Here is a 19,762-nt window from a genome sequence, read left to right as displayed (position 1 = left end):
CATCAGGAGATTGGCCACCTTGAGGCCCAGTATTGGGCAAAAGGCGGGATACAAATAAATATTATAACAACAACAACAACAACTTGGGGAAGATGAGTTGGAGCATAAGAATAGACCTGATTCCCCTCAATCCTTTGAGGACTATCAATCAGTCTCAGTATTACTCTCTTCTGCATCACCTCATGATGTAGTGCCTACACAGGACAGAACCTCCTTCGGAGGACTTATACCACTTCCCAGTCACTGAGGATGACCAGGCTCAGTATCAAGACACATAAACCTGTAAATAAAGTGCAGGATTTTGTATCTCATGCTGTATGTATTGAGAAACTGACTCCAGTGTCGATACTTTTCCTTCCAACACTGTTTCTGACAGTTAAAAATTCTTGGAAGGCTCCTTCTTTGATGGCTCCGACATTGGAAAGGGCAGAAACTTTACATAAGGTCCAGTAATGGACACTGTTTTTTTTCTTTTTGCACCCATGTCCCAATTCTATTTCCTGACTTGGAGCTGAGCAGAAGCAGGGAAGAGCAGCTGGCTCAGCTCAAGTAGAAGCTAGAAAAGTAAGCCAGTTCCCAGAGAGCGAGCGAACAGGAAGAGCAAACAGGAGTTTGATAGGGGGAGTGTAGGGGAAGAGGAGACCAAGGTAAGGGGGAGAAGAGAAACCTCAAGGAAATCCAGGAGGCTGCCAATTCAAAGAAGTCGTGTGCTTGCCATGTGCTCCTGAGTGCTGAGTGAAGAAGGGAATGGGTGGATGTGGAGAGTTGCTGCAGGACCTGAAGGGTGTGTGGCCTGATTGCTGATTGTACTCTGTACTCAGCAATCAGTGGCCTGATTGCTGTTGATTGCTGTTGGCCTCCCATTCTGCTTCCTGACTTGGAGTTGAGCAGAAGCAGGGAAGAGCAGCTGGCCCAGCTCAAGTAGAAGCTAGAAAAGTAAGCCAGTTCCCAGAGAGCGAGTGAACAGAGAGCGAGCAAACAGGAGTTTGACAGGGGGAGTTCGGCAGGGGAGGTCAAGGGGAAGGCCTCTAAGAAAAAGGAAAAAAAGAGGGGGGGAAAAAAAGAAAAGCATAAAGAGAAACCGCCCCCCACAAAACGACACACACACACAAAAAAAACCCAACCAAAAAATCTTATTTTCCCTTAAGACATACTCATATAGTTGTGTACCTTCAGAGAGGACAGGACAAAGCAAAGGCAATTCCACTATAATCAGAAATGAAAAACCAAAGCAGAAATCGACAATATGGATGGAAAGGAGTCCCTAGAGGTGGTGACCTGCAAAGGGTGTGCAATGTTCGTGTTTCTGCCTGAGCTCAACATGGCGTATACCTGCAACAAGTGCAAGCTGGTGGCACTTTTGGAAGAAAAAGTGAGAGGACTTGAGCAGCGAGTGTCCACCCTCCAAAGAATAAGAGAAGACGAGGAATTCTTAGACCGAACGGTGGAACTGCAACAGCAACAAGAAGCACATGAGATTGAAGACCAACAGCCAGCTGAAGCAGAAGTGGAATATGCTGAGGGGAGGAAAGCCAATGAAGAGGAAACTCTCTGGAAAAGTGTGACAGTTAGGAGCAGAAGAACTAGAAGGCATTCTGCACCGGTGGAACCATTAGAGTTAAGCAACCGCTTTCAGCTTCTGGAGGATGAGACTGAAGGACAGTTTGCAGAGGAAGTACAGGAGACACTGTGCAACAGTGAACAAGAGGCAGTAGGTAGGTCAACCAAGAAGAAGAGAAGAGTAGTCGTTGCGGGAGACTCCCTGCTGCGTGGGATTGAAACCCAAGTATGTCGTAAAGACCCATGGACTCGCCAGGTGTGCTGTCTTCCTGGAGCACAGATTAGAGATGTGACTGAAGGGTTACCGAAGCTCATAAAGCCCACGGACACATACCCCTTTCTTCTCATCCATGTGGGAACAAATGATGTCGCCAAGCAGAGCTACGAAGAAATCATTTCAGACTTTGAAGCTCTGGGAAGGAAACTGAAGAACTTTGGGGCCCAGGTAGTTTTCTCATCCATCCTCCCGGTTCTTGGAAGAGGATTAGAAAGGGAAAGAAAAATACTCCGGATGAATGTCTGTCTACGAAGGTGGTGCCGACGTGAGAGTTTTGGATTCTGGGACCATGGGCTACGCTACTTGGAACATGGACTGCTGGCAAGGGATGGGTTGCACCTCACAAGGGCTGGAAAGAATGTGTTCGGCTACAGCATGAAGAACTTGATCAGGAGGGCTTTAAACTGAATCTTACGGGGGTGGGAGACATAAACCTTGAGGCAACAATGGATGAAGGCCAAGGCACCACAGTACAGAGAACAGCTCCAATAGTGCCCCAAAATAGTGTCCGCAACAATGTAGGAACAAAGCCAGACTATAAAACACATGGTCTTCGATGTCTATATACTAATGCCCAGAGCATGGGAAACAAACAGAACGAACTTGAACTCTTATTACATGAAGGCAAATACGACTTCGTAGGTATAACTGAAACTTGGTGGGATGACTCCCATGACTGGAATATAGCAATTGAAGGATATAACTTGTTCAAAAAGAACAGAAGAAATAGAAAGGGAGGTGGAGTTGCACTATATGTTAAAAATACCTATCCCTGAATGCAGGCGGAACAGACTGGGAGCCCCGTCGAGAGTGTCTGCATTAAAATTAATGGGGCAAAGAATAAAAAGAACATGATAATCGGAGTCTACTACCGACCACCCAATCAAGGAGAAGATGAGGACGAAACTTTTGAGAAACAAATTGCCAGTGTTTCAAGGAAGTGTGATGTAATAGTGATGGGGGACTTCAATTACCCTGATATCTGTTGGGAGACCAATACTGCCAAAAGCGTCCCTTCCAAGAAATTCCTGACATGTGTGGGTGATAACTTTCTCCTACAGAAAGTGGAGGAAGGAACTAGAGGATCGGCAATCCTTGACTTGATATTGACCAACAGGGATGACTTAGTGGATAAAGTGGCAGTTACAGGAACTCTGGGGGAAAGTGACCACGTCATACTTGAATTCTTGATTATGAAGGAGACAAAAGTTGAGTGTAGCCATACACGTACTCTGGATTTTAGAAAAGCTGATTTTAATAAACTCAGGACTATAATACGGTAAGTAAGGTCCTGTGGCAAGTGAGCCTAATGAGAAAAGGAGTGCAGGATGGGTGGGAGTATTTAAAAAATGAAATTTTAGAGGCACAGTTACAAACACTTCCAACAAGGAGAAAAGATAGAAAACAACAGAGGAAACCAATGTGGCTCCACAAAAAGCTTAGAGATGACCTGAAAACAAAAAAGGATACATATAGGAAGTGGAAGGAAGGCCAGGCTACAAAAGAAGAGTACAGACAAGTGGCGCAGAAGTGCCGAAATGGCGTCAGGAAGGCTAAAGCTGAGAATGAGCTGAGATTAGCGAGGGATGCTAAAAGCAATAAAAAGGCTTTCTTCAGATATGTGAGTAGTAAAAGACAGAGGAAAGAAATGGTGGTTAAACTGCTTAATGAGGATGGCAAATTGATAACAGATGACAGGAACAAATCCTGTCAGTCTAATTTGATCTCATTTTTTGATCGGGTAACCTTGTGGACTGTGGGAATGCTGTGGATGTCATATATCTTGACTTCAGCAAAGCTTTTGACAAAGTGCCCCATGATATTCTGATTAACAAACTAGCTAAAAGTGGGCTAGATGGAACAACTATTAGGTGGATTCACAGTTGGCTACAGAATCGGACTCAAAGAGTGCTTATCAATGGAACCTTCTCAAACTGGGGAGAGGCAATGAGTGGGGTACCGCAGAGCTCAGTCCTGGGCCCAGTGCTCTTCAACATTTTTATTAATGATTTGGATGAAGAGGTGCAGGGAACGCTGATCAAATTTGCAGAGGACACAAAATTGGGTGGGATAGCTAATACCCTGGAAGACAGAAACAAACTTCAAAGTGATCTAGATAGGCTGGAGTGCTGGGCTGAAAACAACAGAATGAAATTTAATAGGGGTAAATGCCAAGTTCTACATTTAGGAAACAGAAACCAAAGGCACAGTTACAAGATGGGGGATACTTGGCTCAGCAATACTACAAACGAGAAGGATCTTGGAATTGTTGTAGATCGCAAGCTGAATAGGAGCCAACAGTGCGATATAGCTGCAAGAAAGGCAAATGCTATTTTGGGCTGCATTAATAGAAGTATAGCTTACAAATCAAGTGAGGTACTGGTTCCTCTCTATTCGGCCCTGGTTAGGCCTCATCTAGAGTATTGCGTCCAGTTCTTGGCTCCACAATTCAAGAAGGAGGCAGACAACAAGCTGGAGCGTGTTCAGAGGAGGGCAACCAGGATGATCAGGGGTCTGGAAACAAAGCCTTATGAAGAGAGACTGAAAGAACTGGGCATGTTTAGCCTGGAAAAGAGAAGATTGAGGGGAGACATGTTAGCACTCTTCGAATACTTATAAGGTTGTCACACAGAGGACAGTTAGGATCTCTTCTCGATCCTTCCAGAGTGCTGGACATCAGGAAAAACTTCCTGTTAGAGCAGTACGACAATGGAATCAGTTGCCTGGTGAGGTTGTGGCCTCTCCCACACTAGAGGCCTTCAAGAGGCAGCTGGACAACCATCTGTCAGGGATGCTTTAGGGTGGATTCCTGCATTGAGCAGGGGGATGGACTCAATGGCCTTGTAGGCCCCTTCCAACACTGCTATTCTATGACTATGCCATTTTTCTTATTAGTGCTTGCAGAGATAAATGAAGGAAAAAAAGACATTGCCACTAGACTGGATGATGTAAAGAGCATAATGCTAGCTATTAATGACTTGGCTGAACCACTGGTGAATCTAGAATCTATGGGGGATGTTACTAATGCCGAGAGGAATATGGATGGGGGCTCTATAGATGCCCTATTAACAACGAATGAGAATGGTTGTGAAACTACAATTCTAGTACAACCCTTGCAGCCAAAGAGGGTTAATAATATACCCTCTCCGCATGAGTTGTCTCCCAAACAAAAAAACACTGCTCAGACAGAATCGTTGGAGATGTGTGACATTACAGACTTGACTACGCCAGTTTGACAACTAAACTTAATATCTTGGAACATTATGGGGTGGCCAAATAAGTTTCATGATGCAAATTTTGCAGTTTATTTACAAAAATTTTAAATTCTTTGTCTACAAGAGACATGGGCCCCTGAAACTAATTTACCATCTCTCCATGGATTTCGATCTTTTTCTCTCCCAGCTATCAAGACACGTCTTAGAGGCCGTGATAGCGGAGGCCTTACTATATTTATCTCAGTTGATTTGCATGTAGATATACAAATATTGACTACTTGTTGTCCACAATATATACAGGCCCTACTTATTAAGAGTAAGCATTTTGGCTCTCTTATTTGTATAAATGTTTATTTCCCACCAAGCTTGTCAAAAAATTTAGGCCCTAATAGTATTTGGAATAGTCTATCTGAAACTCTTACCATCTTGGAGTGTCAATACTCTTCCACAAGGCTCATCCTGTGTGGAGATTTTAATGCTAGAATTGGGGCTGGTTCGAAACAAGTAGAGGGCACTAATTTTGGACAAGATGTCCAAGTTTCACCTGTTGCTAGGGTCTCCCAAGATACTAGTATAAACAAGCCAGGACTAAGTTTTCTAGAGGTTCTCTCTTTGCATCAATTGCAATGTCTTAATGGAACCCACCAGGATATAATGCTGGGTACCTATACCTATGTCACCAACAGGGGAGCTAGCACAATAGAATATATAGCAGTTTCTGCCAATTTCCTCCCAGACATTCATAGATTTGAAGTTAACAACAGGGTTGAAAGCGATCATTTCCCTTTGTCGCTGCTATTTAATTTTGAAATGCTCCACCTCCCATGTCCCTCTCAAAATTTAAATGGAATTCACGTGGGAGAACAGAGAATAAGGTGGTCAACCAATCAGGGCACTTCCATTTTTCAGATATTTGAGAGTCCAACTTTTAAATCCCTTTATCAAGAAATCTTACATTCTAATTCAGATATCTTAATTGTTTATCAAACCATTATTCAAAATCTTAGACCTAAATTGGTCTGTGACAAACAATTTAAACCCAATAGAGTAGTGGGCAACAGATGGTTTGATCTTGAATGTAGAGATGCCCAGAAAGCATTAATGCATTATTCACGACAGGTATTTAGAAATAATGGTACTACTTCGCCTGACATTCTAGCTTCTATGAGGTTATCTCATAGAAAGACACATATGTTAGGACACAATGGAAACAATTAGCCATAGCTGTGACGGAAAAGAATGAGAAGCAGTTTTGGGATACAATTTCTACTGGTATGCACACAGTTAGACCGGTAATCATAGGACACATTTCTTCTCAGCAGTGGCATACTCATTTTAGCAGATTTTATGGAGCTACATCCCCAGGGAATCACCCTTCTAATGTTTCTGAAACTGCTTGTCTGCCTTATTGGCCCTCTGTGTCAGTGTCGGAGATAAAGAAGTTGATTGCAGCTCTTGCCCTGCGCAAGGCTTCAGGAGAAAATATGATGCCTCCAGAAATATTTAAATATTTTCCTGAGTGGTGGGCCCCAATACTAGCCAAAGTGTTTACTCATATTAAAAATACAGGTATAATCCCAATGGGCTGGAAACAGAGTGTTGTTGTTCCTATTTACAAGAAGGGTGATAAGCAAGACCCTAACAATTATCGGCCTATTAGTCTTCTAGATATTGACTCCAAACTATACAGTAAACACCTGCTAAAAAAAACTGGAGGACTGGGAATTTACCAACCATATTATCCACCCTGAACAGGCTGGCTTTAGGAAAGGGCAAAGCACTATTGACCACTGTTTGACTCTTTATTTTTTAGCCCAACAAGGAATTGCTGGTCCTACCAAACATTTATTTGTCACCTTTGTTGACTTAGCAGCAGCTTTTGATTCGATCGATAGAAACTTGTTGTGAAATAAACTGGCCAACACTAATATAGATAAGCGCCTATTGTTTCTAATTAAGGAACTCTACTCCAATACAACTGCTAGAATTAGAGTTGGTATTTCTGGCTCATTAACTGATTCTATCTCCACAAGCAAAGGAGTAAAACAAGGATGTCTACTGGCACCATTACTCTTTAATTTATATTTGAATGACATAATTCCAACGTTGTCTGGCCCAGAATTTTTTCCGCCTTCAGTTGGGTCAAAGAAGATTTCTATCCTTTTATATGCTGATGATATGGTTCTAATTTCACTTACCCGTATAGGTTTGAAAAGGCTGCTCTCTAAGCTCAGTGTATTTTGTACTAAAGAAAAACTGAGCATTAATTATACTAAGACAAAGGTGATGGTGTTTGGGAAAAGACATTCTCATTTCCAATGGTCTATCAATGGTCATCAGATTGAACAATGCCGGGAATTTAAGTACCTTGGCATTCACTTTGCAGAGAACTTCTCCTGGATGCCACATATAGAAGCTATTAGAGCAGTGGCTTTGAGATCTATTGGAGCAATCCTTAGATTTTATTACACTACAGGAGGACACTTGGTTGTTCCAGCTCTGAAAATATTTCAAAGTAAAGTCATTGCCTAGATCCTGTATGGTGCTGCTGTCTGGGGCTGGGATGACTCTCAAATGGTTAAACTGGAGGCACTATCAGAACACATTTCTTAAAAAACTGTTAAGTCTTCCTCCAGGCACTTCTGCAGCATTGGTCCGGACAGAAGTAGATCTCCCCTCTATTAGACCTCGCATTCATTTTATTTTGTTTAACTATTGGAGAATTGTACAGGATTCCTCAGTTAGGGTTTTCCCCAAGCTATGTTTTGAATAGCTATTAAACTGCAAAAGCTGGAGTTCAAGATATTACAAGTTGCTTGAATTGTATCCTGCTCTTCTTGACAACTTTTCTGTCTTGAACTCAAGGGAGAAACTTCGGGAATATATTTTTAACTATGGTGCTCAGCTGGACAGACAAGCTATTAACAATTCCAAATTTTCAAAATGGTATAGGCTTTATAAATTTGACCATCAAAGGGCTGTTTACCTGGTAAAGCTTACATCCCCAAAGCTTAGGCAAGCATTTACAGCCCTCCGTTTTCAAACTATGCCCACAGCTGTGACGGATGGCAGATATCAGCGCACCCCTTTGGCCCTCCGTCTGTGTATTTGTGGGGCCCCAGAAATTGAGGATCTGCCTCATTATTTGCTCTTCTGTTCTTTATACTCTGAACCAAGAACCAAATTTTTGGAATCTATTCTATATCAACTACACTTCAATACCACTTCAGAAAAGATTTTCTATCTCCTGTCTGACACTGACTCTAGGGTAAAGCACAAAGTATCTCTTTTTGCCCTGGCAGCAATGAAAATTCGGGCAAGATTTATTACTGAGATTGCAGTTGACTGTGCTGGAGATGCTCTTATTTAACTACAAATTTTATATTCAAATTATGCTTTTAATTGTACTGAATTTTATTCTTTTATTATAATCTGTTTGTGATTATATGTAGTATTTTTATATTGTTGTTTCTCCATAGTGTATATATTCTGTATGCTAAGCATTAATAAATTATTACTTACTTACTTATGATTCTACTCCATTTATTAGGGGAGTTTTCAGGACATATTTGTTGGACCTACCAGGTCACCAAACATATTCATCTGCTTTGGGCCTCAGAGTCATACACTATCGAGTGATGATGTCCAGATAACAACTTTTCCTCTCGTCAGCAACTTAACATGACCCATCGTCTCACCGACTGTGAGTCGAGAGCGATGGTGCGCGCTCTGGCGCTTCGCATGCATACCTATGATTAGCAGGTCTCACTCTGTAAGCTAGATTGAGGACCTGCCATTCAACGGCGAATGGTTGTTCAATGTAAAAAAAGGATGAGGTGATGGATGCAATCCAGATGCAAAAAACAATGGCTAGAAAGATGAGCGTGTTACCACAACCCCATCGCTCATCTCATTTCCTGCAACAGCAGCAACAAGATAACAACACTTGCACTTCAAGCAGTCTCATCAGAAATCGGACCAGGGATCCTAACGGAGATTTTGACTTAGCCATTGTCTTCCTCCAACAGGGAGTAAGCTTGTTAATCGCCCATATGTGTGATGCACAGAGACCACGAAGAAGAAATGCAGGTTGCTTACCTGTAACCGTAGTTCTTCGAGTGATCATCTGTGCATTCACACAACCCACCCACCATCCCCACTTTGGTGTCGATATCAATGTGCCGTCAATACCAAGTGGTTTCTCTCCTAGTTAAGAGGCCAGCAATTCAGTCTCAAGGAATGAATTGAGACTGGGGGAGGGGTTCCCGCCAAAAACGTTTGCCTCAGCTATAGAAGTTTCCGAAATGAGCTCCGCACAGGTGCAGAGCCCATATGTATGAATGCACAGGTGACCACTTGAAGAACTACAGTTACAAGTAAGCAACCTGCATATCAGGGAGCTGTACTCCTTTCTCAAATACCGCAGAAGTCGCCATCCTCCGGGTTGAATGGGCCGGGATAGATATTATCTGCAACCTGCATTCCTGTGAGTTTATAGGCTAACTTTATTGTGCTTAGAATCCATTTAGCAAAATGTTGAGAGGAGATTGGATGTCTTTTCTTGTCTCCTCCATAGCATAGGAAGAGTTGTGGCATTCAATGAAAACAGTTCTGTATGTACTCGATTAAAGGCTAATGCCCTGCGAACATCTAAGGTGTGCTTGACTGTCTCCAGAGGCAACGATGGGGTCGGAAAAAAATGTAGGCAATACTATGTCTTGCCTCAGATGAAATGAAGAGACTACTTTGGGTAGAAAGGAAACATCAGGTCTCAAAGCCACTTTTTGTGTGTGAAATATCATATAAGGGTGTGTGTGTCTTCCCTTAATGCGCAAAGTTCAGTTGATCTGCAAGCAGATGTAATTGCTACAAGAAAAGCTACTTTCAAGGAGAGGTGACGGAGGTCCGCAGTAGCTAGTGGTTCAAAAGGTTTGATTATTAAGGCTTTAAGACCATCTGTCAGGGATGCCTTAGGGTGGATTCTTGCATTGAGCAGGGGGTTGGACTCGATGGCCTTATAGGCCCCTTCCAACTCTGCTGCTGTTTTTATCTGGTTGAGCTTTTATATTGTATTTTATATTATGGTTTTATACTGTTGTTTTATATTTGAATTGTCTTAAATTTGTAAATCGCCCAGAGAGCTCTGGCTATTGGGCGGTATAGAAATGTAATAAATAAATAAATAAATAAATACTATTCTATGATTCTATGATAAATTCCAACTGGGCATCATAGGGAGTACTGGGGGAACAAAATTCTTAACAGAACTGACGTACTAACAAGTGAGAGAATATAGAGAAAACCTGGAAGGGAATATGCTTGCCAGAGATTGCTGCAATGTAGAGTTTTACCGAAGATAACTTTAAACCTTTATCTAACAGGGAATATAGAAACTTAAACACTAATGCTAGTGAACAAGCGGAAGGATCACCTCCCTCATTCTGTATGAATTTAGCAAAGGCTATCTGTCCACTTACGAGCATAAGCTAGCCTTGTAGATGGCTTCTTTGCCACTTCCAAAACTGTACTGGAAGTAAATCCTGTGGCTGCATCTGAGGTCAGAGCCTCCACGCTGTCAACTGGAGTGTGAGGCAGTCTGGTTACATCTTGCTGGAGTGCTGATTTGGAAGGGCCCACCAGGAGCCAGTCTTCTAGATATGGAAATACCTGGATTCTTTGCATCCTGAGGTTCGTGCACACAACAGCCAAGCATTTTGTAAGGACTCTTGGGGCTACAGAGAATCTGAATGGGAGAACTATAAAGCATGAGGACCAATGGGGGTGGTGACTTCTGTTGCATTTGAGAGAGGAGTACAGCTCCCTGATATCTGCAAAGCTGCAACTTGGTTGCAATCATCAACATGTCCCAGGATCTGACCATTCAATTTAGCCAAATGAGAAAATCTGAACCAGGAGGGTGCTCAGGCAAGAATCCCGTTGGCTCATGATGTTTTCCCTTGTCCTTCAGATGAGGGTCAGGAGAAAAAGGGGGGTCATTATGCAGGAGATGTGGGCAATTTAGTTTTATTAGACATCTTAAGAGAGTTTGGTCTGAAGTACCCTCTTTTTTCCCTTTGGCTGTGGGAAAGCAGCAGAAATAGTATTTCATCGAAAATCCACCTGGGTCTGTGAGGGCAGTGGACTCCCCCACATCCACCTCTCACGGGCCCAGGTGGACCGGCCCCATGCTAGGATGCACTCGTGCCTGACTGCTCTCGAGCCCTCAAGAGTGCCCTTTGTCCTTTCTTCCCTTGACCATTAGAATGGAGGGGAAAATACATGGTTTCCTCAACTTTGGGGAAATTGTGCTTTGCTCTCTTACCTCTCCCCCGCCAATGGGGGCCTTAAAGGGCCTATTAACTGGGTCTTTAAGACCTCCATCAGCGGGGGGGGGGGGGAGAAACATGATTTCCCCAAGGCTGCTGACATTAGAGTGGGGGGAGGGGGAAAATACGTGAATTCCCCAGCCTTGGGGAAATTGTGTCCCCCCACTTGCCAATGGGAGCCTTAAAGGTCCTCTTAACCTTTCACTAAGAGGGCCTTTAAGGCCCTGATTAGCATGGGGGTGGGGGTGGCAAAGCATGCTTTCTATGGCCTCTGGAAAGTGCACAATCCCCCCCCCCCCCGCTGATGGAATGACCAGGGAATTACACACTTGTGGGGCCACATCAGCATGGCTGGGTGAGCTCACAGAGAGGGCCCTCCACGAGATCGCCAAGGTCTAAGCAGAAGAAAAAGAACTGAAGAAGTCCTTTCTCTGCATTTTTAATATCGCCTTCATTGATCGGGAGAGTTGACCCGATTCCATTCTAATATCCGTTCTGTTGTTTTAAGCTAGGCCTGATCCTGGGGAAGGGGGGCTGATGTTTAGCTGAATCTCCTGTGGCTTTTGGAAAAGGCTGTGTTTGGAAAATGCAGGTTGTACAATATTGGGAAAATGAAACTGATTTTTGGCGGGGGGGGGGATAATGGTCATGTCGCAGCTCCCTCCCGCTCTCAGGGCTTACATGCCCTCATAAACTCATCCAGACTGATGTCTGGCTTGGCCTCTTCTGAGGCAGGAATTATGGAGAGGGCACCAGATCCCTTGTCATCTAGTTCCACAGCATCTTGTGTTTGTTGCGCTGTGTTTGCTTCAGCAACATGGGGCACAGGCATGGGCCCTGCTTGGATGCTACAGGCCCTTCCATGAGTTCCTCACTATCGGAGGCAGCAGCTCCTCAACGCCAAATGGGGGCGGTACTTTGTGAGTGGCGGATGGAGTCCTGAGAACTCTGATGCCTTACTGACCACGCCTTTTCTTTTTTGAGTTCTGAGTTTTGAGTTTGTGGTAAAAAGGCAGAAGAACTAGAAAAAGGTTATCAAAATCTTTTCTTTGTTCATTTGTTTGTTTAAAAGAGAGAGAAAACTAAACTAGTAAAAGAGAAAAGTTTGTTAAGGTAAGGAATAGAACAAGGATTGAAAGAAAATCAAGGCTAGAAAGCACAGATTGAGAAGAGATAAGAACAAGCTCTGTACCGGGCAAAGGCAACTGGCTGGGAGGAGCCTCGGAGGCCGGGATTAAGGCAAAGAGCTTGGTCCCATGTCCCTTGCCTGTCCTGGGCAGTGGGAGGAGCTTACCCCTGGCAGATGTCTCCTTGCACCAGATGGGAATGAACTGGCGCTAAGTTCACCAAGGAACACCAAGTTCAATACCACTGAGAGTGAGAAATAGTGTGGTTAACTATGTTTCTCCTCAACTAAGTTTTAGCATTTTTACAAAAATCCTTTTCCAGCCTACCTGAGCCTTCTTGTAAGGGTTTGACTCCTTAATTGTTGGCAGGTATCTACGCCGTCCCATGATTGTCTGTACAAACCCGTTCTGACTGCACTTCTTTACTGTCTCTTTCAGGAATTTCCGAATACCTATAAAAATCATGAAGTAGTGTAGCAAAATTTTTAGTTCAGCTGTCAGTTCATTATTACATATAAATTTATGAGTATTATATGCATATTCTGATATTTCATACCAGATACTTTGGTATCAATATGTTGAAAAATCTGGCATGGATCCAAGCCAGACAGTTAACAGAATTCAGACCAGCCTCTAAATTAAGGACAGCTCCAGAGACACATTTGGGAACACCAAATAACGCCCTAAGGAAAGATGACTGAATGCCTTCATAGGAGCATTTAGAGCACAGGAACCAGATTGGTGCCCCATAGAGAATCTGAGGGATGATTTTGGCCTTGAAGACCTGGACAGCTGCCGGGAGGAATTTCCCACCCCTTGTAAAAAAGAAGCGGGTAATTGCACCTGCATGTTGTTCAGCTTTAATCTTGGAATGCTTTCCCTGCTCTCTCCATGAAATGGTTTCATGAAACCATATGCCCAGATATTTATAGGAGCCCACTTGCTCAATCTTTGATATGCTGTATCTTGGGTGGATGGGATGGTAATGGCTCCAATGCCTGAGGGAGGTCTGCCAGATACAAGTTAAATAGAAGAGGAGCAAGCACACGGCCTTGTCTTACCCCACAGGATGCGGCGATCTCTTTTGTGTAATGACCTTGTGGGCTGCAGCGGACCTGAGCAGTGGTGTTGTGGTAGAGGGATTGGATCAAGAACAAGAGTCTTTTGTCCACAGAAAGCTGATCCAGTTTGTTCCAAAGACGTGGGCGAGATATAGAATCAAATGCAGATTTTAAATCAATGAAGGCTGCAAAAAGTTTGCCACCTTTAGGGGCAGAGTATCTATAAGCCAGATGAGCCAGGACCAAACAGTGGTCCAGGGTTGAGCAGCCAGGTTTAAAGCCAATCTGCTCTTCACCTAGTAGGTCATGCTCATTGATCCATGCCTTTAGTTTGAGACCTAAATAACTAGCATAGACCTTCCCCACTATCGATAGCAGACTAATAGGGCGGTAGTTAGATGGGTCATCCTTACGGCCTTTTTTATGTATTGGAATTATGAAGGCTTTCAGCCAAGCTGCTGGGATAATGCCTGATTGGTTAATTAATGAAAATAGGGAGGCCAACAGTGGGGCCCACCAGCTGATGTTACTTTGAATCAGCTCTGAAGGGATACCATCAGGGCCGGGAGCCTTGCCAGGCTTTAGCTGGTGAAGTAAGTCCTCCACAGAGGCAGAGTCAACCGGGGGCCATTCAGGGGCAGCAGGAGATAGGCAGGGAGAGGGATTTGTGTCACTACTGTCACTGAAAACAATACGGAAATGATTTTCCCAGATACTAGCAGAAATATGGCATTCTGGACCACCACTTCTGTTGCTTAGAGCACCCGATACTAGCTGCCAGAAAGTTTTGCAGCTGCGAGTTACAGAAGCAGCTATCAACATTTGCCAGGATTCACGGGTTGCTTCATTCTTTTGGCACTGTAACAATTTCTTATATTCTCTCCTAAGCACAAAATATGAATGTGGGAGTTGGCAATCATTGTTTGTGCGATATGAAGAATAAGCCATTTGAATGCATCTCCGTAGATTAATGCACTCCCGATCAAACCAATTGTTTCTACTGGTTCTTGGGCATGTCATTGTGCTGACAGAGTTTTGTAGGGAGGAGCACAAGGCCTGTGTAACCTCTTCAAAAGCTAAGATGCCCTGTCTAGGAGAAGCGGTCGTGGAGATTGAATCTATAACATCCAGTAGACAGGGGGAATGGATTAACCTACTGAAAACCAGGCCAGTTTTGTGAGACCATTTGATCCTGTTAGAATTTACTTTAAGAGAACCAGGAGAAGTACAGGGGTGAGAAGACAGTTTTGAAGAGCCTAGGTTTTCCAGAGAAAGCTCCAGTGGGAGGTGGTCACTGTCAGAGCGTACAGCAACTCTTAAGTTACACCCCCAGGATTGAAGCTGGGGGTGGACTAAAATATAGTCCACTGTGCTTGCTCCCTTAGAAGAGATATATGTAAATTCACCCCAGGCATCGTCAGCACTAGTGCCATTCAGGATACGGCAATCATTTCTGGAGACAAACTGGAGCAGACAGACTCCGGCAGAATTGACAGAGGAGTCTTTGGAGTTGCGTTGGCCAGCTCTGAGTTTGTTGTTGCCCAATGTGTATAGATCACCACACCTGGAGATGTCCAGGAGATGGGTTCCAGTTCTTGCATTGAAATCGCCCGCAATTATAGGATAGGCTGAGGGGAATTTAGCTGACTGCTCTAGAAAACAGCCTTCAGCTTTAAGCCAGCTAGCCTGAACAGTCTCTTTGCAAGCTGTTGGGGGAAAGTAGACATTAAATATAAGCAAAGTCAGCCCAGCACCCCCAATTCCAAGGCCAGAGCCAGAATGGATGAGGAGTGGTTGGGGAGTTCTCTTATCCTGGTGTCAAGGGAAGAAGACACCAAGATACTTAAACCCTTTCTGGCTCTGCCCTTTCCTTTACTTGGCAATGCAGGGAGGCAATAGGACACAAAACCATTAGCATAGATATGGTCATCACACCAGGTCTCCTGGAGCATGACCACATCAAAGCTGTTGAGGTAAGTTAGGAGGTCAGGGTCTCTACATTTAGATTTCCAGCCAGCAATGTTCCAGGAGAGGATTTTTAGTGGTCTGTTGGCATGGCCCAGGCAGAGTCAATCTGATTCAAATATTGTGTCCATGCCTCCCTTCTGGTCTCCCAGAACACCACAATTGGATGCAAAAGCATGGGGGTTGAAGGGTGATGCAATTTGCCTGGCAGAATTCTTGGTCTTGGGTGAACCAATCTCATGAGGGTCCAGGGACTGCATGACAATCCAATCCGGTGTGTTGTAGCTGGAGCATTTCTGCTTTATGGGAGAGGATCCTGCTGCAGTAGAAGTGTTTCCAGATGGAACAGACAGAAGCCCACACCTTCTGTGGTTAGGGGAGACAGTCTGTTGGCCCAGATTTGGTGGATGTTTAACTGTAATCTTGGGACTTAGGGCTGGAGCCTCCTTGAGGCTGAGTTTTCTCTGATTATTGTCTGAGGAGTTTTCTACACGAGTTGTGCACCCTATCCTAGTCCAGATATTTTGCTCCTCTTTTGAGGGATCGGTGATGGGATGACCATTGTTATGTTGATTGAGCTCAGGGCCCTGTTGGTGGCTGTTCAGTAATAGTGCTATCAGAAGCTAAGAGTCTGGACACAATCGCGTTCTGGTCCATCGCAGAGAGGGCTCCAAAACTCTCAATCAGCGATCTCTCCTCTACAAGAAGGGCATTGGTATTGATTATTAGAGGATTCTCAGCAGCTGGGGATTTATGGGGCATTCCAGGATTTAGAGTATCTTTGAATGACTGGGATGGGGGATTAAGAGAAGAATCTGAGGGCACGCTGAGATCAATTAGGTCTCCAACAGGAGGTTCTCTGCTAGGTGCATTGACAGGGCTTGCACCTCTTCTCAAACCTCGTACGTGGAAAGCCGGGATGGTGTTAACAAAGTGTCTATTTACAATTACATCCTTATTGAGTAGTACCTCTCTGGCACTTAGGATTTTTGCAGCTATGTCACAAGAATCAAAGGTTACAATAGCACGGGCATTAGTATAGTTATAGAAAAGATATTCAATCCTTTGGATGGAGCCAGAGTCAATCTGAATCTCTAAGTGATCATATATGAACTGCACAAAATGTTTTGTGTGTTCCGTCTGAGTCAGCGAGCCCTTAGGCTTAGGGTAGTTGGAGAAGACCAGGTTTTGCTTTATTAGTTGTAGCTGCCAGGGATTGTTCACCAAAAGAGAAGTCACCCTATGATCTTGCGGATGGGGCATCAAAGATGTAGTGTTTCCCTTGATCGAGAGCGATGGTAGTGGCTGAGGATCCTGAGGATAAACAGATGTTTTGGTGTTAGAGTGGGCCCACTCTGCTTTAAGCTCAGTTAGTTCCATTTTTCCATCTGCCCTTGCATGGTGGACTGTGCTCACTGGATGAGTGGAGTTCAGATAGCTTGACTTCATGATCATAGTCACATCCTCCAAGTGCTTAGCTAGGGAATTAAATACCATTTTAAGTGGACTCTCAGTGTTTGCTGAGGCTATTTTGTTTTTTGATTCCTTTTTGCATTGAGTTGTGGCATTGGCAGATTTGGATCTGTGTGTCTTGTTTCTCAGCAGTGTGGTTTTGTTCTTTTTGTCCTTAACCCTCCTGCACAAGGTTTTCCCAACCTTCCTGTTGGAGGACACTCGGGTAGGGGATTTGTTTATGTCGTCAACATTTAGCTTAGACTTGTTGCCAGAAGCCCGCGTGAGGTTCTCATTGTGTGAGGATATTCCTCCTCCTCTTAAATTAACTAGCGCAAAGTTCACTAAGGTGGTCAGAAGTTCCTTACACTCAGTTAAGAATGTCTTTATCTGAGATAGGTCATCTGACCAGCAGGGTAAAAAGGCTCCTAAGCAAATCTTGCTGGTAGGTAAACAGCTGCTTTTCAGAATGACAATCATCGGATGTATTGATGGCATTCGAGGGGTGGAAGGCAGATTGCTCTGCTAATGCATTGCCATTCCTGTTTATAGAGTTACATGGGAGATTCAGAATGTTGATACTTTTAGGGCTCAGTCCGTTGCTTTCTGGGTGGTGAGGTGAGATTCCTGGGCTGAAAAGGGCGTCCCCTGCAGAGGCCAGTTCTGCAGCTAGACTGTCCCTACCACCCGTCTGAGTTCCTGGGTCCATAGACATCAGTAGGCATTTTGGGTCCAGAGACCAATCTAGAACCTCTTCAACCCCTTCAGCAGCTGGGTTTGACTTGCAGTCTGGCTCTGCTTGTTCCTCAGCAGATGGGCAGAAAAAGTCAGTAATTTTAAATTGTTTGTGGGCCTTAAGAAAGGACGTAACATCTTCAGTTACAGGCTCCAAGCCCAGCTGTTTGTATCGTCCTCTGGTGAAAACCATAACACAAGAGACGAAAAGTGATAATAAAAAGTCACCGTAACAGAACAGTTATATTTAATATATCGTTTAGAATTTTGTTGAACAGGACAGACAACTTGGATTTAAAAATAATATTGATAAGGTAAAATGGATAAGAATCCTGAAAAACAAAGACTGTTCCCAAATGTATGGGCTCGGATTCCACCTTCTGACCTAGCCACTTAAAGTTGCAGCTCTTTCAGACTTGCTGCTTGCATTTGTTTTCCAAACTGTTCCACTGAGTCTTGCCAAGTCGGGACAACAATACAGACAGCACTGATAAGCTGATAAAACCGCTGCAGAGAAAGCTTCAGAGGAGGTTGTTTGTTTCTCTTTTAAAGTCTTTTCTGGACCAGTTTCGGTTCAGTTTACTTCAGCTGGAGTTGTAGTGTAGTTAAAAAGCTGTTTGATTCTTAATTTCTCTGCTCTCTTGTGCTTTAGCCACAGAGAGAAATAAAACAAACTTATCAGGACAAGGAGGCGTTGCTCAGGATAAGACTTACTGTTTGGAGTTCGGTGTTTACAGTAGCTTAGATAGTTAAGGATTTAGTAGCTGGAAGTTAAGTGTTCTTACAGAGCTCAGGCAAGCTGCCTGAGCTCTGATCACTCTGAACATTGCCCTCCTCTGAACACGCTAGTCAATGGTGGGTTAAATAGTAAACAGTTGGTTTTTGTGACTTTTTTCACAACACACTTGGTTATTTGGACTAAATGACCAATGCAAATAACGCTGTGCAGAGTTGATTATTTGAACAACCGTTGGTTATCGTGTAGTATGTTGGGCACTGTTGACTATTTTGTCACACACAGTTGATTATTTTCAGTGATTACACAGTCCCCTAATAAGGGCAAACAAAGTGGCTGATGCTACTCTAGTCCAGCCAGTAGAACTCACAATGGCAATGGGATCCCAGCAGGAGGATTGGGCACGGGGGAGTGGTCAGGGGATGTGTCAATCCATAGTCAACTCGACACTGGCTTTAATCCACACCACGGTTGATCATAATCATGTTGCATGGGGAGTACCCCCTTGATAATCAACTGTGGAGTTGACTATTAAGCCAACATTGACTATTGTGTAGCATCTGATCAAGTGTTGATTTATGAATTGCAGAAACTGAAAGAAAATGGTATAATTTATGACCCTGTCCCTTTGTTCATCACATGGTTGCTTTATTTTGTGCTTTTGGTAATACATAAATATGGACTTAAAGAACACCAAGTGCTCGCAACACTTATTTATTTTAAAAGCTTTTTGCTTAGTATTTTGACTGTTCTTTTAAAACACAAACCACGGACTGCCAAGATACAAACAGGAGCTTTGCTCAATTGACAATTAAATCACTAACTTATGCAAAGAAGCCACGGCAATCAAGTTACTAGTAACCTTTACCTGGGTATCTTGATTTGAAGGATTCAATGTAGTCTGAAGCATCTGTTTCCTCAACACCCATCTGTTCTCCTAAGGATTTAGCTCCTATTCCATAGATTATTCCATAGCAAATCTAACAAAACAACAAAATTTGAATTCATTAGAGTATAGCTAATAAAGATTCAAGTATGAGAAAGTCAGTTTGCTTACCTATAACTGATGTTTGTGTATTAGAATATTTATATTCCCCCTTTTTAGTTCTGTGGTTGTTCAGTGGCCATCTGAGACATGACACATACTACGTATATGGCTGTGCAAAGATAGCCTCAAAACATTTGGAAGTTTTAGCCAGGGAACTGGCACTTAACCCTGCCAGATCATATATGTGTGCATGCCTTGTGGAGGCAGGCCATGTGCCTTCCAGTTCAGTTCCTTCTCAATGGCCACCTATAACTACACCT

The 19,762-nt window shown here is 43.6% G+C and overlaps 1 protein-coding gene across 1 annotated transcript in view; it reads right to left on the bottom strand.

The window, feature by feature from the left end:
- The window catches only part of POLQ (DNA polymerase theta), a 165,006-nt gene that overhangs the window by 17,061 nt on the left and 128,183 nt on the right, over positions 1-19,762 (bottom strand). Inside the window, exons 26-27 of the mRNA XM_063128417.1 lie at positions 19,323-19,434; positions 12,833-12,957 (exon numbers count right to left, since the gene is read on the bottom strand). Of these exons, the coding sequence (XP_062984487.1) occupies positions 12,833-12,957; positions 19,323-19,434 (237 nt within the window). The remainder of the gene's footprint in view (positions 1-12,832; positions 12,958-19,322; positions 19,435-19,762) is intronic.

Source organism: Elgaria multicarinata, chromosome 6 (assembly GCF_023053635.1).
Source record: "Elgaria multicarinata webbii isolate HBS135686 ecotype San Diego chromosome 6, rElgMul1.1.pri, whole genome shotgun sequence".
Lineage (NCBI taxonomy): Eukaryota > Metazoa > Chordata > Lepidosauria > Squamata > Anguidae > Elgaria > Elgaria multicarinata.
Note: the sequence above shows the minus strand (reverse complement) of the source record. Positions and strands in the feature narration are given on the sequence as shown.